General features: G+C 36.6%; 1 protein-coding gene across 12 annotated transcripts in view; it reads left to right on the top strand.

Moving 5' to 3' along the window:
- Positions 1-25,019, top strand: part of hth (Meis homeobox homothorax) — a 493,174-nt gene that overhangs the window by 25,736 nt on the left and 442,419 nt on the right. For all 12 annotated transcript variants that reach the window (XM_083118885.1, XM_083118892.1, XM_083118883.1 and 9 more), the window contains exon 3: positions 621-762. In XM_083118885.1, the coding sequence (XP_082975011.1) occupies positions 621-762 (142 nt within the window). The remainder of the gene's footprint in view (positions 1-620; positions 763-25,019) is intronic.

Genomic DNA, 25,019 nt, shown 5'->3' with positions numbered 1-25,019 from the left:
GCGTATAGCGACTACTTCGGTGTGTAAGCTCCCTTATATTCTGTAGCTAATAATTCTAGGCTGTTCATGAAAAAAGAACTTAATTGAAAAAATGCAATTGTACAGCAGAAAGTTATTTTATGTTTATTCTTTTGATAGCAAACATTACAGAAATGATATACATGTTGGATTATCACTGTTTAGAATCTTTACACATGCCCAATATGAAATTATACTCATAATACTCTCATTACATTATATATATTTTATACGAGCACGTCATTACTGAACTGTAACATAAGTATACTTACATAATGTAATTTCTATATAACGTGTATGTATGACATTTAATTTCACTTATATTCATATGTTATTTATATTAATGCCTCTGTGATTGGAGATGGCAAATAAATAAATAAATTGAGTCCGTGAGACTTAAAGCAACAGAAAATCTCAGTTTGTGACTTAAGTACTTCTTTTCCCAAACCCCTAGAATTGTTTTGAGTAATTTTAAGGTTCAGTATTGGTAAGATTAACAGACGAAGTGTTTAGTTTAAGAGATGAATATGTTGCTGCATTACGTTGTTTTCACATGAATTAATATTTTGTATTTTTTTTTCCTTTCCCCTCCCCCATTTTAGGCATCCGCTGTTTCCGCTCCTAGCACTAATATTTGAAAAGTGTGAGTTAGCGACTTGTACGCCTCGAGAACCTGGAGTCGCCGGAGGGGACGTCTGTTCATCGGAATCGTTCAACGAGGACATCGCAGTCTTCTCCAAACAGGTGAACCATTTCTTTCTCTCCCGGTCCTTAAGGTATCGTTTGGTAGTTTGCATAAGTAAATGGCATTCGACACTAAGATATGTTTAAAGTGTATACTTTCGCACCATCTTCGACGGGGGCCACAGTCGCTGTTTGTCCTGAACCGTTCCTCTTCTCCCGTTGGGAGAAAAAGGGACCTCTGCACTTCCTGTGTCAATATGCACGTGCGATCCCAAGGGTACCCAGAAAACACTCCGTAGTTTTCTGCTGATGCTGAATAAACACCTCCATTTTGGGAGGGTGAAGGAGGGGGGTTAATTGCATGTGTGTTAAGTGATTGGCGCAAGCGTCTCCTTACTGCCACTAATGGCTTTTAATGATTTTACAGTTCGTGGTTGCCCTTGTCTTTTTCATTTTTTTTTCGTGGCTCTGTTCTCATGTCCACTTCTGAACGGCTCGATTTTCACCGATTGATGTTATTCAATTGGCCATATGACATGTAACACACTCAGCGTCACTTGCGTGTGTCAAGAGAGGTTGAGCCGAAATCGCTACTTGCAAAGTGCAGGCAAAAAATAGTTCAGTGAAAAGATACACCCTGTAGCACACCAAAAGAGGACACACGAACTTGAGGTATTCTATGGCAAGGGAAGGATAACAAGCACATAAAAATTGCATGATAGATTCATTCTCTACGCACAATAAAGAACAGATGTGCGAGGCGAAAATCAATATATTTGCATAGAAATCGATGCGTTCTTGTTCTAATTGATAACCCTACAGTTTGGCAACTGAAACACTACATGGAATTCTAAAGTATTCAAATTCATAGCACAAACATATTTGAAATTCACATCTTAAATAAACATAACACACTGAATTTATACATAAATAGGTTAACATGATTAGGTACCATATTGCATTATTAATTCTCATCTTTCTGATCAAAATTCGTTACCATGTCTCATAAGCAAGAGTTTTGTCAGAAGAATTGCCCTCCCCAAAATGGATACAATTTACTGTTATTTGACTTTTTGGGGCGATATTATTTAGTCTGCTGATAAACATATGTAGCTATATGATTGCATCACTTTACCTGTCCAGTAATTTCACTTGCCAGCAAGCTATGTTCATATTACACTGCATATAATGTACTAATACACTAACGAAACAGTCTTTCCTCTGTTACACAGCTAGGCTAGGCTGCATAGAAAGATTTCTCATATTCGATGTTGTCTTAGAGCCTACAGCAAATACGTTGCACCACATTCTATGATTTTTTTAAAACAAGTGGAAACAAATTAAAACATTCACACTAAAGTGACGTAACGCTACGAGACTTCAGTTTGACGCTTTCATCTGTTTTCTTCATGTACTAAAACTGAATTGCTGCTTCGGTGTTTGAGCTCCGTGAATATTTCTGTTGCCTGAATAAAGTTCTTCTTAGACTCAGGATTTCAAACAGGTCACGAGCCTTTGGTTCCTATATCATTATTCATTAGGGTGTATTTAGAGTAAGTGACTTGTTAAATGATCTGACAGATAATTTCGAATTTGTAACGACCTTTATATGCCTGAAGGCCGAGAAACCACAACCACTAGAGAAATTACCTCACTTTTCTATGAAGTGATTTTTTTTATGTATGTAGCTCTGAGCAAATTTGATATGTGCGTGTTCAATCGACATTTCCCCTATTATATAGCGTATGTCACATTGTGTGCTTTCCGCCTCCAATGGATATATTCTGTATTTTTTTTGTGTATGTTCGTGGGCGCGGATTCGTTCTGGATGGCGTTGAAAACATCATCTATTCATCCAGACTGATAAAGACCTGGAAATTAAATAAAGAGAGCATGCAACAATGCCGGATGCTCTTCCTGCGTTCCAGTGCTCGCAGCATAGTCACATACTTTCCTTCTTATTTCCTATCGCTCCCTTGCAATGCAGTAAATTCTACTTATTCCTGCCTTCTACAGCTCAATGGCGATACACTGTGGATTGACAATATTGAAATCTGTGCATTTGCATTTGGGAGGGTCTCTGGTATGTCGTAACCTAATTTAGGCATTGTTCCATCACTTACCGCTAACCTAATCCGTGGATCTGTCTTTCACGAGAAACAACACAGATATTCCAAATCTTGAAAGAAATTCCTTCGGGCAAACAACATTCCCCTTGAATCCGATTGTAGAGCTCAAAACTCCTGGGACCCCCACTTTTTATGGCCCTCTGTTGGCCTCCATATTGGATTTAAATATGGCGGGGACCACACTACACCTGCAGTCGTTTATAATGCGATAATTGTTACCATTAAGTTCCAAGGCAACCTGAAAGAGAAACCTTCGTACTACGTAACAGTAACAAATTAATTGTCCTTTTCTTTACAATTTCTACTATAGAGGTTGAAAAGTTATCTCGCAAAATATATTTTAAAAACTTTGATATAAAATATTTTTGCACACTACGGTGTAAATGCGCGCTTGAGTATAGCCATAGTTATTGAGAAAGCTTATTTCTTTGATTATTTAGTAAGTTATTTAAATAGATTATCTTTGCAGAAGTTCTGGAATAAATATACTTCGATTGTAATATCTATAGGGTGACCATAATATTTTGACCCAAAAAACGGGACATCCCATGGATATCAGTTTATCCCCCCTCCCGCTTGAAAGATCTGTTACGCATAATTATAAAATTATTGTTATTATTAATGTATCATTATTTATTAAAGGATTGATCGCATAAATGATACACCACAACAAACAATAAATTAAATATGATCTCCCGCTGTCAAATTATATTAATTTTATAATCTCGGTATGACTTATATAGCATTTCTCGTCCTTTCTGATCAACCTTTCATGTTAGTCCTACGCTGTAGTTGATTAATGCCAGAAGAACCCATCTTCTTGAGAGCAATTTTATTTTTCATCCCCTAAAACCTTACCCCACTTATCAGACCCACAACTCTAGGTTTTTCTTTTTACTTTGTCAAGAGACAGGAATTTTAAATTCTTGTTGCAATTACGTAAAGAAACTGCATGCTTATTCACTGCTCTACAAATAACGGAACGAGCCTCCCCGATGGCGCAGTTGTAGCGTCGTCGCCTTGTAATCAAGGGGTCCCGGGTTCGATACCCGGTGGAGTCACAAGTGGTTCGGATCCCACCTTAAACTGTAGGTCCAGTTCCGATTAGCCTTACTGTGCATAAAGTGGACTAAGACACCAAATCAATCAATCAACAAATAACGGAACACACACAAAACAATACAATATCCTTTTTTTAGCATTTTTCAAATTTAGACTTTGTTTTCGAGATAACACCTATATTTTTCTAAAACGGGACAAATAGTGGCTTTTTAATAATGTGGATGGGATACGCCTCTGAAACGGGAGTATGGTCACCTTAATTATGTACCATAATAATCGTAAAGTGTTGGTGACAATATTGTTCACATTGGCAAACCAAGAGATGAGCAGAGCAGGTTGCCACCTCCCCCCACACATACGATTGTAATTATTTTTTAAAACACGCAGGAGCGAATGTAAGCATTCACACTCAAATGACATAGTGCAAACACAACTTCAGTGTGAATAATTTTATTTGTTTCTGCGTGGTTTTAAAATTATTTGCATGTTGTATAATACATATTACTTGTGGTTTTTTTAAACATCCCTTTTTTAGGTACCTTAATATATATATATATCATACCTCTCCACCCAGTCAAAGCTCTTTTATATATTTACATTAATTTGTAGCGAGCTTGAAGTTATAAAAGACGCCAGAACTTTCTCAATAATGAAATATAAATACCGAAATGATCGTTATGATAACAAAAGTAATACGTAAAGAATGATTATAATATATATACACCTTAATATGAGCAAAGATTAATACAATTTGTAATTTAAAAAAATACACAACTACAACATACCTCTACTTTAATCAGTTGTCTAACAAGAAGTTTGATTTGTAACCAAATAAGGCTTTGCAAAATTATGCGAGGCATAATGTTAGATTCTAATGTGAGTAAATATTGTATGGTCGCTTAAAATAGCAGAGCATGGCAGTCAAAATATATAGTGTCTTGATTGAAACCCGATCCACAGTAAGAGTCTACCTTTTTCATTTTAAGCTAAAGTCTAGAGAAATCATTATACTACTTATATCAGTCAACCCAAACAGCTGGTGTTTTCAAAACTCAGCAGAAAAAATAATCTTTGATTCTTGATCCGCGACTCCAGTGTGACGTGAAAGTTTTTAGCTACAGGCATCCTCCTCCTTACCCAAGAATTGCTCAAAAGTATGAAAGCTGTGTGGGGGTAGTAGAAAATAATTATGCCGTTGTTTTTCTCGTAAAACTTATTTTATTTTGTACAAATGATATTAATTTTAAATATCAAGTATCTCCAAGGACCAAAATATTTGTATGCTACAGTTGATTGTGTCAGTAAATTTACACACTTTTTTGTTTCTAACTAATTTGTGAGATGCGATATCTGTATCTCGCCTTTTCCTCCCAAATTGGTCAATTTCATTGAATTAATGGAATGCATTCAAATTTACACATTTTTTTTTGTATTCTCAAGATATTAGTTTCCTACTAGTTGTAGTTTTGTGTAACGAACATAATTTTAAAAAAAAGTGAATATGAGAAATATTAGTTATTCTACTTTTGTTTATTTATAACAACACTAATACGTTACTGTTACTATTGCAATTAGCAGCCAGAATCTTAACTCTGAAATATACTTTTATACACACTGCTGCTATGGAATTAAAAATGACACACACCCACTCTTTCTCTCTCTCTCTCTCTCTCTCTCTCTCTCTCTCTCTCTCTCTCTCTCTCTCTCTCTCTCTGACAGAAATTATTCTTATTGACATTTGGACCGCCTAAGTGTACAATTTGAACTGTACAATATTAGTCCCCTTAAGTTAATTGCATGGACATACATAATATCATAAAGATGAAAAATATCAATCGAACCACAATTGATATCATCGGAAAAGACAAGGAGGCATATGACTGACAGAATTGGTACCGTGAAATTTAATACACATGTTCCTCGTATACAGGTACCATACTGGACAGTCCTTTGAAACTTGCCTCACCATCGATACAGTCTATTTGCGAAATATGTTTTGTGTGTTCAGTGCAGCAACTACAATGCTCATATGTGAAAGTCCACATATGGGAAGCCAACTGGGAAAAATATACCCCCAGTATCAAGTCAAATTTGTTTGTTTACCCAATACCTATAACATTTGTCACTTCACTAACACCACTCTTTATTTTCTAATACATACTAAAGAAATTAAATATAAACAAATTTCAGCTACAGTTCATAATTTTTAAAGCTTTGTTACGTTTCTGATTATTCGATGTTTTCCAAATACCCTTTGCTTTTGGTGAAACTTAACCAATCATATCACACCTGATCGGTAATGGAAGACTGTGATACAAAATCAAATTTCGAATTATATCCCAGGATATGAAGTGAAGCTGGAATATTTCCAATAATATTGAGGAAACAATTTATTTAATGTTGTTCTACTTCAAGATTTATGTCCGTATTTTAAAAATTTGCCAAGACCACTTTACATTCGGCGTTTACAATCAATCACATTTTTCTTTACAACACACAATAATATTTTGTTCATACTTACCTAAATTATATTCAATTCCTTACACCACTAAACCTATAACCTAGATACAATTTGATTGACAAAACGTACCAATTTTTTTTGTTTATCTACACTGAACTTAAAAGATAGATTCAACACATTTTGTAAGGAAGGAAACGTATCCATCAAGTAGAAAATGGTTCTTCATGGTTCATATACGTATGTAGAGAATGGAAACAATACCTACCATTGATATGCTTTGTCACATTTAATCCATTCTCCATTACACTTTATTCTCCTCTTACATACATTGAACTTTCCTTGCGGTATTTTTTTATCATGTGTATTGGATCAATAACTTGTTATTCGAATGCGATCCGACTAAACTTGCCTTTCAAATTTCAAGATTGCATTTGGCTCGAATATATGATTTCACACTTTAACATAGTTTTTCCTGAAATATATTACATCATTTCATTTTCTGTAGGTCGTGCCGTATGGAATATGTCCCTACGGCTTTATTTCTACTCTGTTGTAAGCCCCTGTTCTTGAGTTTGGTACGGCAACATTATTGTTTTGTAAGGATGCAAAATGGTATCATTAAAGGTACAATTCGACTTCCGATTATTTGTCAATGTGGCGTGGCGTATTCATTTCATATTTCAGATGTGTTTCAAATTAAAAGATTCAATTTCGTTCCAATCAATCTGTTTTTAATAAAATGCTAATAGAGAGCGTTTTTGTGCATACTAATTACAAATGAAGTGCATCTGCTATAAGTTCCATCTCAACTTGTTTCATACACAGGCGTAGCCAGGTAGAGGGCCAGAAATTCTACAAATCTAATTTAAACACTGTATCATAAGTTGTAATATACTGAGAAATTAATCTTGAGAACTTCTATAGTCCCCCCACTTTTTCGCCTTTAGAAAGCGACTCCTGATAAGGAATAAGCCTCCCCGAAATAAAATTCTAGCTAGGGACCTGTTAATAAACACTAAAGAAACCACTGGTTGAAATGAGATTTAATTTATTTTTGGTTTGGCTTCCATGTAAAGCATTGGCTAAAGGTGTTGCTTTGTATACAAAGTGTTCCCAACCTGCACTCTATGCCATTCGCATCCCCTCCCCCAGAAAGGCTTACCCAGTCCAAAATTAATAAGCAAACTACTTGTTTAATGTTGCATAGTATCAAATTGATTTATTTGCGCAGACCTTACATAAACTTAAGGAAACGTTTGTGATTATACATACAGCTTTGCATTGACAGTGCTTGCGAAAATTTATGCACATCGTTAATACTAATAATAATAGGCATATAAATAATGATCAGGTGATTCACTTTTCAACAGCCGGACCTAAAACCATTCGGGTATTCAATAAATAATTAATTTGGAATTGTTTTTGACGTGCATTTCTTTGATAAGACAGATATTTAAATACAAGTTTTAGTAATCTTAGCTATGTAATGAATATGAGCTGTTATCTCTCTCCTATATCAATCATAGTTTTTCCTGTTCATGTAATAATAATGATAATTATTAATTTACCAATTTTATTATTATTAAGACATGTTAACCTGTTACATTTGAGACAGTTGGTTCGGACCCGTTCCGATATATAGTTCTAGATACGTCCCTGATAGATATATTTTGTGATATACAAATAAAGTGTTACCACTGTTTTTGTGCCAATATAAAATTAGGCGGTTGTGACAGATATTGGGTAGCGATAAATATAATATTGCCACACATATGCATACATTCATGTATTACACATGTAAATATAATTTCTATTTGGTAGATTTTTCATTGTTTTGTTCTTAAAACCTGGAATGGAGATTTCCCTTCAAGTCGCAAATTTCTGTTTGCACTTACCGCAGGTATTTTCCACACATATTTACTATAGACAATCAATCATTATACAGGTCAGAATGATGTAGTATCAAAAGAGCTTGTTTTTCTTACCTGGCAGGTATAATTTTCCAATCAGTTCTTTAACCTGAAGTAAAGCTGTGCCCCCCCCCCCCCCATACACACACAGACAGAGTCTATACTTCAAGACACGTCTTGAATCATTTCGTCCCTCCATATAATTTCTTACACCTAAATCGGGGATTTCTTGTTAATATTAGCTTCATCAGTACAGTCCTAAGTGTACGTTTTGTTATAAATGCATTTGATACCTGTTCAATTCTTGGAGTTTACCACCTCTTCAAGAATTTCCCCAATTATTTACATTGATTTCGGGATTCCAGTTAGAAATATTTCTTGCTGACTAGCTTGTATTGCATTTAAAATTCAAACTTTTCACTGTGTTAGGTAGTAGTATATCTGTGAATCCCAAATGTAAAGAATTGTCAAGTTTTTGTAGAATGGATGAATTTTAGTTGTTCAGATTTAAAGCTGTTCTGATGTTAGGTCATTTTGAGATTATCTAAATGCAAATCATAGACACATACTTCAGGAAAGTTAGGCACTTTTTGCCCCAATTAATATTTGGTGGATATTTGTAAAATATAAATCGGTGGGATTTTTTGCAGCACATAATTAGCCTTTTGGGAAGTCCCATATTTCACAAAACCTTTGCTACATTTATATGCAAATTTCTTTAAGTAATCTGGCTGTATGCATATGTTTGGTTCCATCTCAAACTCTTTCTACAAAGACCACTGTAGTCGGTTCTTCGCTTAACCTTTCTTCACGCAATTCCGAATCTTAGCCAAGCCAAATAATTCCTTTCTTTTGATCCCGTTCCAGCCGCCGATAGAATTGCAATCTGCAAATAGCATTCCGCCTTGTCATATTTCTCCTTATTCTTCCTTGGTTATATTTATTTCCTAAGGGCTATTTCACGCCGCGGTACTTCTGCCATGAAGTAAAATGCCGCTGGAAAAATAATGGGCCAAAGCTTTAATAGTGGATAGAGTTATTGTTCCCTGGCTTTCCTTGTATATGTTGTAACAGGTGGCTGCATTTAATGTATTTTGATTGAAATACTGCTAAGAAGCAGTATTTACGTAGATAATATTGCAATACCCAAACAAATATGTAGCAACAAAAATATAACGAAAGGAAAACTCCAGCTCTACAAGGTTTCTACACATTTTTCATGTTGACATACCACTTAATATAAGACCTACTAAATGTATTAATACTGGTGATTTTGAACATTTAAATATTTGGTTACTGTAACTAGTTTCTTATTTTTTTAAATATAAAAAAAATGTATTTTCATAATTTTTGGATATAATTTATTGTGCCCTATGTTGCAAAATGACGTAAATTGGAAGTAATACAAAATAGCAAATCATTAAGAACTTTGCGTTTACCCCTAGAGATAAAAATACAAATAAAAATGCCCGACTTTACATAAAATATCAACACACTCTTCGTAAAAGATGCACATGAAAGATACATGAATTATCTTGCAATAGTAACAAATATACTCACAAAATGTAAATTACTGTTTTTGCTATTCTTTAACATCAATGTGCTGTTCAGTGGAATTTATAATAATAGATACCTATTTTTCCTTACGAAGAGCACTATTTCTTATCTGAATTCCTGCCATTTTGTAATTTTTCTTTTGTCATTGTCTCTGAAGATCAACGAATATAATGGTGCAATACCAACAAGAAGACTCCTGAACATTCTTAGAACAGTTAGTACAGATAAAAATTATCAGAATTCTGAATATATTTTTGAAATGATAATTTTTAAAGAGTTGTAACAAAGGCCCAATTCTCAACCGCCAGTAACCAGGAAACACGTTAAATTCGGATGATGATCAAGATAAACTCCCACTTGTAAGATCACCTGTATAGATGCTTTTTCATGGAAGTTACACTGGTCCTCTTTTTTTTTCAATTTCTTGTCAATCCAACTAGATTTATGGCGTGGATCTTGTAAAAAATACATGCCAATCCCCACCTCGTTTTTTGTCGTTATCCTGTCCTAACGCCAATATGTTGTGTCGCCATGCACCCGGGGGGGGGGGCAAACGATAAACCGTTGTAGTGTAGGAAACGTTTTACTTGCTCATTTTGGGAAAATTGGCCTTTTCTTGGGATGAGGGGACGGTGGAATCCCGCGGGGATAAGCGCGTCGGACCCTCGCGGAGGACCCCCCCCCCGCCTCTGCTCTGAAAGAAGAGAGGGGCGGGGAGGAAGAACCCGGCTGTGAGGGCTTGTACCCGAACAAAGACCCTGCACTCCCTGCTGGACCAATCCTGTACCGGCGTGGAGGCCGCATGCTCCTCTGGACTGAACCCGGCCTTGCTGGGGATCCAAGAGAGATGGTTCCGATAAGCGTCGCATCTTCATTTTTTTTCTTACTTGAGCCGAAAGAAATTGAGAAATATTTTTTCAACTGGTTATCAATCTTGCTGCTGCTTTTTTTTTTTTTTTTTGACCGCGAATATCTCTAGTCCAGCGGTCGTCATATCCTGCCACTGGGCACTATTGAGACCCTTACAATTGTTTAATTAAAAAAATGCGCAATTCAATAATTAAATCATTCAGTTTCAATCAACAGTTGGTTGATTGGACGAATATATTTCATGAAGTTTCAGAAATATATTCTTTCATAATTTCACCATAATTGTTTCTTAATTTTTTATAAAAACTGTTCTTGGTAACAATAATTAACAGCATTATTTCTTTTAAAATGAATTAAATTTATATATTTTAATAATTGTTGAATATACAAATAAAAATAATAAAATTTAAACTGCATTATTATGGATAAGAAAATAAATGTGCATCATTGGATGTTGGAAGGAAAGACCTGCCCCTGGGCAGAAAGCAATGCATGAATGCAATATTTACATTCACATTGTTGAGAAAGACATTATTGTTCAAACATAATATTTTGAGTTATTGAAAAAAGAACTAGTCTCATTATTACATTATTCCATTACGATCATGCTATTGGATCGGTCTCAGTATTTTTGAAAACTCTTCTCGTTGCGATATTGTAAATTCTGGAAATCGAGGATTGGTCTGTTTAGAACATCATGAGAATCTTAGTGCAGACTTGTCTAGATAGAAAAATAGGCCAGTAATGCGTTACATTTTCGATAATTGCTTTAGTATTGTATCAATAATTGCTTACTAAATTCAGAATTTATTCTCTGGAACAACAGCTGATTCCTTGCAAATATGGAGTGTGGATTTTAGTTGTATGTTAGACATCAAGACATGTGTACTACATACATACTTGAGGTGAGAACGTCTTTATTTGCTGGATTTTTCGACACATGCACATATCTTTTCCAAGATCAAAAAATGTATGTATTAGAAATTATAAAACCATCATAATTGAAAGAACTGTAGATCCAAGAAATTAAGTAGGTGTACAGTAAATGCCCAGTTGATTATTTAAATTCGATTTTAATTTTCTAATAACGTAAATATAAACCTTTCAATTTTTGTTATTTTAAATATATTTCCAGTATACAAATGTTGACATTGAATGCAATTTTGTGCAAAGTATACAAGTTATAACCCCAAAATAACCTGTAAGAAATTAAGGAACTGTGTGGCATCTTAACACTAAATATGAAGTCCTGAGTATTATCAACGACTTTGACCATGATTGTTTTATACTTTTCAGCTTCACAGAATAAAATTTACTGTTTGTTTTAAACTCTCTCTTCAGTTCCATAGCGATAAGGTAATGGTTTCCGCCCTATGGTTGTTATTTTTGAAAATATTCCCTCAGAATATTTTTATTCATATTGTGATTGAACACAAATATCTTAATTCGTTTCCATCTTGAATGATAATATTGTTAGTGCCTCTACGTTTTATCACAGTAAGTACATTATTTGAACTCGAAGGGAGGGGGAGGGCGGCAGCAATAATACTGCTTCAATCTGCATTAATAAACTTCCTTTTAACATAAGACAGATACTTTATATTGCGTTATTGTTGTTCCTGTGTAATATTTGGTCTTATTGTAACAAAATAGACAAGCTATTTTACTTTATTTAACTTTTCCGAATTATGAAGGGCGGGATATATATATGTATAACTAAAAGTATCACCATTTAATAATTACTAAAACTTATAATGCTCTGCCATAAATGAGATACTATTAACGCTCGAATTTCTATGTAATTACATATTTTTTCTTTGTATGTAGTCAAGCAAAAATGTCATATAGGCCTATTATGATAAGTACATACATGAATTTTATATATATATATATATATATATATATACACACACATATATTTTTCATGTGGAATACACGCTTTTACAATCGTGTTATTAACACGACCATTTCAATGCCATTTCAAAATTTCATTATTTCCACATAACTTCTTATTAACAAATAATAAAAAAAATATTGCAAAAAATAATTTAGTTTAAGAACTTTGATATTTTCAGGAAGATAAAAATAACCCAAGAACGAAGCTAGTGAAAATATAAATATTATATTACATGTTTTAATACATTTACTTTTTTTTACGTATTTCGCATGCATTCTTTCACTGCCTAAAACTTTAGACCTGACTTAATAAAATTTTTGCAGTAATAACTTTGTTTCGTGTTTCTTTATTATTACTAGTATTATTTGGACGAAAAGGGTGTCGAGTTGAAATGTGCCCAAGCACCACTAGAACAGCTTATATTTTGCGCTTGAAGAAACCATTGTTCAATACAAAGAGAAAATATATTATAACAGAAAATGTTTTTGCTGGATTGTAAATCACAGTTAATTTGATAAATAATTGATTTTAGTTGCAGTGCTGAATAATTGAGCACCGAAGCATTCTAATATAAAAGTTGAATTCACGAACTACAGATGTTATCAAGGGTTTGGGGAGTTAACCTGTCCCCTAAATACTTTTTTAAAAAAATGATATTAAAGCATTTAAAATTAGCTTCCTTTGTTCACTGTTTGATCTCACTACAGGTGCATCGGCGATCGAGAATGTTAAAAATATGGTCGACCTATCGTCTAGCTACCGTACCTAAGGTTTCAAGTTCGAGTTTTGATAAGTCATTGGTTAAGTGTCCCTTCATCAGTTTCAGGTAATAGTCATGATTAGCCAAAACAGGTCAAAAATCAATAAGAAAAATTCAAATACATACACACAAAAACATTCTCTAAATTTTTTCATTGCTCCATATAAACCGTATACATTGGGCATAGTTTCACTTTTTCATTATGAAACTCTATGTAAGTAATTACAAAACTTTTAATTTACAATCTATATATTCACTTAGGCTATAATATTCCTGCTTTATTAATGGTTTTTACATTTGTTTTTGAACCTTGTTCAAAAACACTTCAGTTGGTAGATGGTAGTCTTCTTGAACTACCACCAGTCTTGTGAAATAAGTTTTGGATATTGTTTATTTTGAGTGTTGCATGAATGTGTGTTCTATTCCGCTTAGTATGGATACTATTCAATCCAACTAAAAAGAACATATATCAAATTATGATATTGTGTTTTCAGAAACAGCCTTCGGTATTGCATACGTGCTCGTAGGAGCTGGAGTACAATACAAATAGGTCATAATACAAGCAATACACACGGGCATAATAATAATAATTATATCAAGAGACTCGAAGTAATGACTAAGAGTTTCACACCGGCTTAATTTTGTACTGTGTTATTCAATTTTCTTGCCGGCTTACTGTGTGGTCAAATTTACCGCAGTCCAGACACAAGATTGCAATGGATTTTATTCCATTTCACGAACTCCCCCAACCATTTTTTCCTTTCTCCCCGCAGACCAATAAAAGAAAAATCGAACAATGCGCACGAATTATAAAATAAGGAAATGACTCGCATCAATCAAATTATATTGAAAAGAGGGTTGGTTTTGGAGTCATGCACTCCCCCATAGGAACGCAGAAATCATTCAGGAACAACAACCGGGCTCCTAAGAGCTGACAGGCAATCTATGCAAGAGCTTGGAAAAGGAAACTCAAGTTATTTTTTTAGTCCCCCCCCCCCACTTTATTAGAGCGTGCATAGCAGACACACGGTATCTATGAGAATGCGATCGGAGTTGGATTTTGGAATGGCGAGCAGGTGGGGGGGGGGGGAGTTTTTTTTGTGTCAACTCTCAATGCATCGTGAATCAATCTTCGCCATGCTAAGATATCGACAGGGTCATGACTGTAGAATGTTAATCGATTTTCATTTGTTAGTTTTCAACTTCTCGTTTCTTCCCCCCCCCCCCCCCATCTCCCGAAAAGAATGAGAGAGAGAGAAAATAAAATTCTTGCATGCTACAGATTTAATATTTTTTCTTCTCGTCTCAGTTTCATCGTGATCCAATGTTGGGAGTGGCTAGTGCAAAAAAAACACGATGGTGAGTCGGCTTTTTGGTGTATCACTGTTGGTGATAGCTCGAAGCGCTGGACAAAAACTTACGTTTGCACCCCGTGATCCATATTTGAGGGCCCATTACCACAGACAAATTACGGTTATACGTACTTCTGGACTTCAGGAGTATACCGCTCGTTTTGCCTGTAAAAGCGTTCGTTATTCGCTCGAGCGAAGAAGCGCTCAATTCCATACGCTATCTAGCGTTGTCCGTACGAACTATTTGGCTTTCGAACGAAATGCTCTTCCTGCAGCACCCTTATTACACAATGATAACTAATAAAAATAAACCATTTTTTCCCAAATCTATTTTTGTTACATCCTTGGCGAGACTTTTCTACTAGATCCACCAGATAAGCGAATTTACTAGCTAGATACATACTTCATTTTGTATACTGAAATACATAGTTATTCTATTTTGTTATTAACTCTCACATACTCGGTCCAAGAAAACGCTGATAAACTTATGTTGGTGTTTTTTTTTTAAAAAAAAATACTGTGGACTTTCAATAACAAACATAACCTGGTTTCCGTATTTTACACTCGATTCAAATATTAACTAACTGTACTTTATTTCTGTTATTAACAATAAAAATAAGTAGCTACAGGTTTGACAACAATTTTTTTAAAAAAACTTGAAATGAAGTATGCAATTTACAGGCAGGATGGACGGACCTTCCGATTGGATCCCCTTCCCCGACAGCCATGAATAGGAGCGACGGCTCCAGGTGCAACGCGAAAATTGTGTTCGTTCCACTTGGAGGGGGTTCATTAGTAGCTGCAACGACCATCACAAACCCAAAAAATCGGGTGATGATAAACAACCCCAAGCATACAAGCCAAATAGTGATCTGGAGCCAGATGGGCCTTGCTCGTTCTGATTATTGAATTATATAATTTTCATCTATTTGTATTACGTTTTGAATAAAATTCGAACGTATTGTTACACAAGAACGTTAGCTATTTTTATGGAAGTAATATTTAAATTCCTTGAATATTTACTCGTTTGATAGATTGAATTAGGTTATTTTAAGTCGCTTTTACCCATTTTTGTCTAATCGATACGATGAGGAGTGGTGATATGATGAAATTGATGAAGGAACGCTCGCAAAGAACAGCCATGTCAAGGTCGGTATTCAAAACCGGGACCCCTGGTGTCATAGCGCCCTGTGATAACCACTTTGCCAGAGAAGTCTGCGAATAATTACTCTAGCTCTACTTCATATATTCTTCCTCGAGTAGTTCATCTGGTCCTTCTCGTGCCAGTGTCTAATTTGTGAATACCGAAATTGGAGGCCTTGTATTCATACCCTTGACTCCCTTTTTAGGTGACATTAAACTGTGTTAAGTATTTCTTGCGATCGAGCTTTATATGCATTCGTTGCAGTACTTAATGATACTTCTAAGTACGAAAATGCGCGCATTAAATTTGTTTCCATCCAAGTATTTGTATTACAATTGATACTATTACATTTATTAAGGGGGGGGGGTGAAATCATCTCTGGCAGGGGAGCCTGAGCCTCTGAACCCCTCGATTCGGTCTTCATTTAGCCTTTCGTCCTCATCGTCGCAATGAACCTAGAGAGACAGAAAACCTTGCAAAATAATCAAAATAGAAAGAAGATGATGTTTCTTCAGGAAAAAAAACTTTGATAGGTTAATGTCACAATTTTCTAAACAGGATGACCATCCTCCCGCTGCTACCCACCCTCTAAATCCGAACTCAGCAATTGCTATCACTTTCCATAGAAGGATATCAAGGAGGTACCCCTGGTTCTCGGTGTAAGGCCCGCCTGCAATCTTATCTCTGTATTTGTGATGGGATTCATGTTACACTTTTGATTTCGTTATCTTCGAACATGGGACATCCATGTTTCTGATAAATGTGTACACTTCCCACAGTGCTCTTATCACTTCGATGTGTACCTAGAAGGGGAGGAGGTAGTCTGTGTGTGTAGAACAGCTGTTTGTACAGGATTGAGAAAGCGAGAACAAAGAATTTTTGTAATAAAATTGGAAGCCACAGCTACCTCTATGGTATTCGAGATGTAAACCAATTTTTGTTTAAAGATTGCCATTTCCATGTGGGGATTGAAGAACTTCCCGTTGGTCTTCGAGGTCGAAACTCTTCTGTCCAAATCGTGAAGTTCTGTGCAGTACTAGTACCTATGCGATAATTAAAAGTTTCGTTCTTAGAACTGTTTAAATCCAGAGGTTACATTTACTAATGTAAATACAATTTAACTTGGCAAGAAACCCTTGCCAAAATAAACCTCGTGCCTACGTATCATTAAATGGCAAATTAAATATTTTTTACTAAATTTCGAAATAGGACCAGCGTAGAACAAAAACGTTAAATAGTATTAACATCATTGCTCACAAATGGTTCATCACAACTATTTACAAGGGGAAACAAAATGGATTATTTTTAACTTCCTGTTTCATAGAAACTTTGTCAACCAACATTTGTGCATACATACATATCTTTGTCATGCTCTTTCTTTCACCGTGTGTTAGGTGCATAAAATGCCTCTGTGACTCATTTACAACTGCCTACAAAGGAGAGATAAATATTCTTCATAAGGATAATATTCACGTCGTATGCGTCATTAGATCTCTGCACTTCCCGGAAACTTAGGCTGCAAGTTTTTATTCGATTATTTTCAGCACTCATCTTTCTTGCATCCTTCTGCCTATCTCATTTTCTTTCTCTATCGCTGCCTTTAATTTTCCACTTTCTCCGTCTTTCTCTTTTCTTGCTCAATATCTGTGCTTATCTGTTTTGCCCCGTTCTGTCTGTCTCTATATTTCCCACTTTTCAATTTTTCTCTTTTTCCCTTGTCCCTTGCTCAGTCTTCCTGTGTTTATCTGTTTTTGTCTCTCTGTCTTTCTCTGCGTTTATCTTTGGTTTCCTTTCTCTTTCATTTCTGAGCTTTGTGTTTTGTCTCTTTCTCCGTCTCCCTCTGTAGATATGTTTTCCTTCTATCTTTTTCTCGCTTCCTCTCTTTCCCCTTATCCTCTGTCTTCCTATCTTTCGCTCTTTTTCTCGGTCTTTTCCTTTCTCGTCGTCTCGATATTTCCCTCTTACTCAGCGTTTTTCTTTCTGTATGCCTTTATGTGTCTCTTTGTTTTCTCTTCCTCCTTATCCATTTCTATGTTCTGTACGTGCATTCCTTTTTTCTCCATATCTCTACTGTTCCTTGAAGATCTTGCCTGGATTCAGAGAGAGATGTTTATTCGGGGTAAGAAATAACTGAGTCGGCACCTCACGACTTGCAAGATGAGTGTTTTCACAGGTGCGAATTTGTCATGTATGCGATTATTAGGCAAATGAAAAATCCAATGAACATTACACAAAGACTGAAAGGAGTGGTAATATAGTACAGGGAGGTTATTTCAGTCGTTCACCGTCAGACCGTCGGCCGTCGAGCGCCTCCTTCATGCAACAGTTCCCGGCAAATTGACTTACAGGAAGCCCGTAACAGAAACCGCTTGCTTTGTAATGTTTCCACTTTTCACAATTACAGTTACAATTACAATTGAAATAAGCACGTACCTTGTCGCAAGGATGCTGGAAAAGGTGTCCTCCCAAATACAAATATTTCTGGCACCTTATTTCTGACATCTAAACCTAGATTAGACATCGCTACTTTATCCTCAGTTGTCGCGACAGCGCCGGCAGCTTATCGGGGGTCGGGGGAGTTGTCAGCCGCGAGAAGGCGCTTCATACTGAACAAACGCGACACCTGTCGCCAGTGATGCCAACCGTAGGGACATGTCCCTACGCATAGGGACTTTCACTATATTTCGCCCGCGTAGGGACAGATTTTACCAAATAAGGGAAAACGTAGGGACTTTTTTCAATCTTGGAAAACAACATTTTATTGTGCAAAGGTGCAAAGCTTACTCGCCAGTCAGTTGCACTTTCTTCGTGCTCGGTTTGGAATGAATGGATTAGTTTATCTGGATACTTTAGCGAGGAGGAGAAAAAAGAACTAACCAACAAATCTCCATCAGAATTTTGAAACATGTTATCGGTTACCAAGAACTTTCAAGGCAAGTTATTTTTTGAAAACATTTTCACTCTCGCGAAAATAGTGCTAACATTGCCACATTCTAACGCGGAAACGGAAAGAATATTTTCAATGTTAAGTGATACAAAAACAAAAAAAAAGATAAATAAAATGGGACCAGAATTGTTTAAGACTGAAGGAAATACAGCATCACCAACCAACATCTATCTCTTGGCAGCAGCAGCATGTATGACTTCAAATAACATAATCAACAGTAAACGACTCAACGTTATTCATTAGGGGTGTGCGGGATCCCGAAAAGTCAGGACCGGGATCGGGAAAAAAAATTCCCGTCCCGATACCGACTTCGGGAAATGACTTCCCGACTTTTCGGGATCCCAAACAGTCGGGAAATAGCTACCGAATGGTCACTTTAAGAAGTCGTTAATTTTCGACGTTTTCTGCATTGTAAGTTTCTGTAACTTATCGGAAATTGTAAGTTTTTAATCTAGAAATGCCAAAACAATCACTTAAAGTGAAAAGCAAATTTTTTCGTCCCGACCCAAAAAATTCTGTCCCGCACACTCTAATTATTCATTAAGGCAAGAATTTACAATACCGGACCATTCTGTAATTTCTATGCTACGTCTTATACTCACGAAATAATTAGTCGTGATGATTTATCTCAAGTTAACATGTTGGGGTGAGGTAAAAAAATTGGGTCATTAACGTGTATAAGTTGTAAAATAAGCTTTTTCATTCTCGCAATGATTCTCAGTATACAAGTATGGTAGCCATATTTGTTGATATGAACAATTGACGACGTTCGCAATTAGTTACGCTGTCTACAGCGTTGCCACACTGTTGATTTCATACTTGGAGAGCATGGATCGTGTAAGAATGGCGGAAGAGAACAGTAAAAATGTTGTTAATGTTGTACAGATTGTTAGGTGGAGTTTGCAGGAGGATGGCCGTGGGCTAATTAATAAACTTATGGATTTCGGTATATTGCCGAAAGAAGGTGCTTACATGTGACAGCGACAATCACGATGTAGAAGAACATGTGGAGTGTGGACTGATTTGATTACAGGTAAGTTTGGTAATAGTGCATCGATCGTAAAAGTGCAGAATACGAAAATGGCGTCTTCGATGATGAACGTTTGCCGTTAAAGTGCTACGAAAATAAGATTTTTTTTTATCGGTTCGTAATCACAATTAACCCAAAACTATTCACGTATAGCCCCACTGACCATTCTCGGTAAGTTTAGGTTAAGTTAGGTTAGGCAAGGCAAACATAGTTAAAAATTTGGGGTCGAAAAACCATGCACAGGTAGCCCCACAAACGTTTGACGAATAGCCCCACGAACCATTCAGGTAAGGTTAGGTTAGGATAGGATAGGCAAACATAGTTAAAATTTGGGGTCGTAGTAATATCAGGAATGTATATTTAGTTTTTAAGTATTGGAAACACAAAATCTTCCAGTAAACAATGAGCAATCGTGCCGATCGCGGACCACTCAATTTCACTTATTTTGCAATTTCTACACGTGACCCCCAAATTTTAACTTCAAATTCGTGATTAGGAGGCCTCAATTAGTGAGTATGCGAAATATTACAAAAATCAGGGAGGGGTCCTGTATTGTAAATTCGCTCCTTCATTAATTGTGGAAGCACCGAACAGAAAGATTTGGTAAGTAAATGTGTATATTTTATCTTCTGTTTTGCATGCTCATGAGGTGTTGTTTTTTTTAGTCGCTTTACTTGGCGTAGGGACATTTGGTCAGTTGTAGGGACATTGCCGAAAAATGGTTAGCAACACTGTCGGCTACCAGACGTAGTGAGTGTACCGTACCCTCATGCACACTTCTGTTTGCGTTTATCAGTACGCGTGTTTTTTATACTGTTTTATTCATTTATTCAGTGCTAGTGCTTTATTGTGTGTTAATTGTTATTCATTCATTAGTTATACCGCTAAACAAATATAGTCTTGAACAAAGAGTTTTTATGTACGATAATTACGTGAAAACGAATTCTTGCAGAAAAGTGGTCAGGCAATTACGAGAGACAGGATCTCTTGAACCTAAGAAACGTGTTGTATTGCTGTTGAAACATCTCTTATAACACAGGAGGTTAGTGATCATCATTATTATTACTTTTAAATATCATTTTACGCTTTCGGTTTGCTTTATTTGCCGGGATGCTCTCTTCCATTTCTGTCATACTGAGGATAAAATAGCGATGTCTAATCCAAGATTAGATGTCAGAAATAAGGTGCCAGGAATATTTGTATTTGGGAATACACCTTTTCCAGCATCCTTGCGACAAGGTACGTGCTTATTTCAATTGTAATTGTAACTGTAATTGTGAAAAGTGGAAACATTACAAAGCAAGCGGTTTCTGTTACGGGCTTCCTGTAAGTCAATTTGCCGGGAACTGTTGCATGAAGGAGGCGCTCGACGGCCGACGGTCTGACGGTGAACGACTGAAATAACCTCCCTGTAGTTATAGCACGGAAAAGCCTGCAATTGGATTTGTGCACCGCATAGCAGACGTTTCTTTGGTCAAAGACGAACTGTTTACCGAAACCAAATACCACAACGCCCAGTGACAATATTTGAGATAGGAGGGATATCGCAAGAGCAGTTGCCGATTACTCTCTCGCGCGTATACACGTAACAGCGTACAGTCGATGGTGTAACAAACCGACGTAAAACATTTCCTACAGAACACAAAATTATTCAGGGCAATCCCAGTGTTGAGAAATCTAAATTTGATCAAGAAAACCATAATAAATATTCATATGCATTTTTGCATCGTAATGCTTTATTATTTTGAGATATTCTTTATTGTGAACACCATGTAGAAGAGCATCTAGAAATTAATACAGCAAGTAAAATTTTCCCGAAGTTATCACTCTTGAGTGATTTGAAGATTAGGAGTCAATCCCATGTCTAGTTTGCAACTGACAGAATTGATGTAAAGTATATGATGCGAGTGGGGATAGTGATTGGCTGGACATGTAATAAAAAAATAATAAAAAAAAGTAATGACCTCCGTGGCGGAGTGGTTAGCGCAGCGCGGTTCGAATCCCGGCCTTGGCATGGCACTTTAGCCTCTTTGCAATTAGGCTAAAGTGGCAGAAGAGCGATATAAACTAAACCAAATCAATAAGGAAAAAGTAATTGTTAGCGGAATATATTGGAGTTTTTGAAACACTGGACGTTTGAAAATTTCTCGGAGATGCGTATACTGTGACTTTTTTACGCTGCTTTTCTTTCTCTTGAGGCGACGATGGGTATGAATGACGATAAGACATTCATAAAGGGATACTCGTCCTTGGTAGACCCGAACTCGAACCCGGAACTTGCGGTGTTGTGGCAACATATTCACACAAAAAATATGCTCCAAAGCTAATCCAGCTTGCGACCATCTTTCATTCCGCACACTAACGTTTTCGGCGCCACTATCCGCACCACGTTCTGCCATCCTCACTAAGGTCGTGCCTTGAGGTGAAAAAAAAGAAAGAAAAACATTTAAAAGAAGAAGATAAGGGAGTTGTCTGTGCAAACTGCAGCTAAGTAATCGATAGCCAGAGGGCAGCAAAACGAGCAGTCCCTGCTTTCCTTTCGTACGCCCCCTCCGGCTTCGTTTTCTTTCCTCTGATCTTCGCTGTCAGAGCAAATAGTCAACATGCGACTAAGCTTTCAAGCATGGTAGCATATAACTGGAAGAGGAGGAGGGCGTAGAATAGCGTGGACCAGCGGGACTTATACACCATGCACTCGCTGAGCTATGCAATGCACCAAAAAAGAGCAGGTAGTCTCCTTGCACCGTAGGGGCACAGCTCAGAATGGAGCCATGTAGGTCAGCGGTTAGGTTGAATTTCTGCCATCAGCATACACCACCAGGTCAGCAAAAAAAATAGAAAGAAAAAAAATACACGGCAACAAAAGTGGACGATGAAAGGACCCCTGAAACGCAAAGACCACCCCCTCCCCTTCAGCTCTTGGAAGATAAGATCTGCAGGGTTGAATTGTTGTGACTTTCGTCTCGGCAGAGTCCTGAAGGCCCTTTTTGGAAGCTTGAAGAATATGTCCTATGTGCGTAAACCATTCCAACTCAACGGGGTGCCTCCTTTTAGGACCCTTGCCCTCCTCCTCCCCGGGACCTGAAGAACGGGGGACCCGTTTTTCACCTCCCATTGACCCCCCCTTTTTTTAAAAGACCCCCCAAGTTTGGGATTGCGGACAAGGACAAGAGTCGCTATAGGAGGTAGGAAAGCAGATTGTGTTGGGATTTCTATTCTGTTGCCAAGGTAGTTAGTGCCTCTAGAAAAGGACAAAATGCCAGGGGAGCTTTTCGGGATGGGAGGGGAGCAGAAAATCCATGGGAAAAATCTAGGCTCAAGACTGCCGAGGACACACAAAGCCTGTTCAGTGCGTGCGCACGCACACAAACGCATCAGCGTATGTGGATAAGTGGCGACCGAAGGCTCGGATTAGGAATAAGTCGGTCTTTTCCAGGAACCAGGGGGGGAAATATATTAGTCCCCTGAATACAATATGGAAGGATGTGAAACCACCAATTGCTAGAATCGCGGTCAAAACACACAATCAATTTATCGAATTTTCTGTTGTATTTTTGTATATTCTGCAGTCATTTTACATTTCCTGTCATCTTTCAACCGTTTCATTTTTGTTCTATTCTTCTGCTTGTTTTCATCACTTTCATTTAATTTATTTTTGTTGATTACAAGATATAGTATTCGTGATCCACTTTATAGTATTCGTGATCCACTTTATCGTTGATCATTTTTATCTTCATTTTTAGTAATAACGCTAGAATTTTCCATCCAACTTTGTCGTAGTAATGGGCCACAAGAAAATTAGTAATCGCGCACGGTCCAACTATAAGGTGATCAGACGTTCCGTATTAGCAGGAACAGTCCCTTTTTTTCAGTATCTTGTCTCCTGAAGAGCCCCTTTTCGTGACAATGACTTATCGGCACAGAGTTACTGCAACAATACATACACATACTGTGAACTAAGGCATTGTTGGGTAGAAATTATTTCACATTTCAGTGTCAACAATGTACCATATTCTAGTTTTCTTAAAATAGTGGTTTCTTTTCTTTTTATCTGGAACTAATGCCCTCACTGAGTGTTTTCGTACATGAATGGTTTCAGTACAAATTTTGAAAGCTATGTTGATTAATAAGGTGAACTTTAATCACTCATATATAAACTTTTACAAAATATTATTTGAAAAGAGGATATACTGAAGATCATTCATCGGCAAAATATCAATTAATGACTTAATTCTAAAGGACTGCTTGGTCCATATTATGAACGTCATTTTCAGTGTTTATTTGTTTGATTAGTTTTCAAACATAGTATTTATAATAGTTTTCAAACATAGTATTTATAACTAAACAGTTTTTATATTAAACTGTGTACATTTGCTGTCCCGTTTTTCCCTTCAGGAAAATATCGCGTTTCATTGTTTTTAAACATCTGGTCAACTTATCCAGGTGTTGAACACAGGACCGTAATTGTGACGTATGCACTTCACACGAACCATAACGTTATGCAAGAACTTGACGCGCCCAGAGGCGACCAGTTTGGTGTCAAAGAGTGAGAAAATACGACAAACGAAATACATATATTTCTAAGCTAATACGTTTCATGACTGGCTTGCAAATTACCTTGTCGTTTCCCCGAGATTATAACCTCGTGTAAAGTATCATTACTACCACCGTCGTAATTCTATTTCGCCAGCAAACTGTTTCATTCGGACATGGCAGTGCCTGGAGGCAAGCACCCAGAAATTGTAAAAAGAAAAAAAAAAATGTGGGGGAGGGACAGCTAAGCTGTGCTATCCTAATGGCGTGCGAATAACAAAATAACTACCTACTCGTGTGATTTCTCATAAGCGTGGGAAAAATGATGACTGATGAAATAGGCCTCTCACAGGACTCGGCTGTAAAGCTGAATTAATAACATTACAGCGTTATTCCGCCTATCGTGCAGTTACTCAGAGGCTAGAGGAGATGGTAATTGACCTTTTTTTTCAAGGGTCGTGGAGGGTTTATAATAAAATGAGACTAACCAACAGTTTGCAAACAATTTGAATGAAAGTTAATGTTGCCACAAGTTTCCCTTGGAATACCAAAAGAAAAATACTGTATAATGATCTTTCCAATCCACCATATTAATTGTAATGCAGATATTAGCAAGCAATCCTAATTCGACATTGGGATATATTAAAGACACACATTTGATTGAC

Source organism: Lepisma saccharinum, chromosome 3 (genome assembly GCF_977018435.1).
Source record: "Lepisma saccharinum chromosome 3, izLepSacc3.1, whole genome shotgun sequence".
In the NCBI taxonomy this organism is placed as follows: Eukaryota; Metazoa; Arthropoda; class Insecta; order Zygentoma; family Lepismatidae; genus Lepisma; species Lepisma saccharinum.
This window is presented reverse-complemented; position numbering and strand designations above follow the sequence as displayed.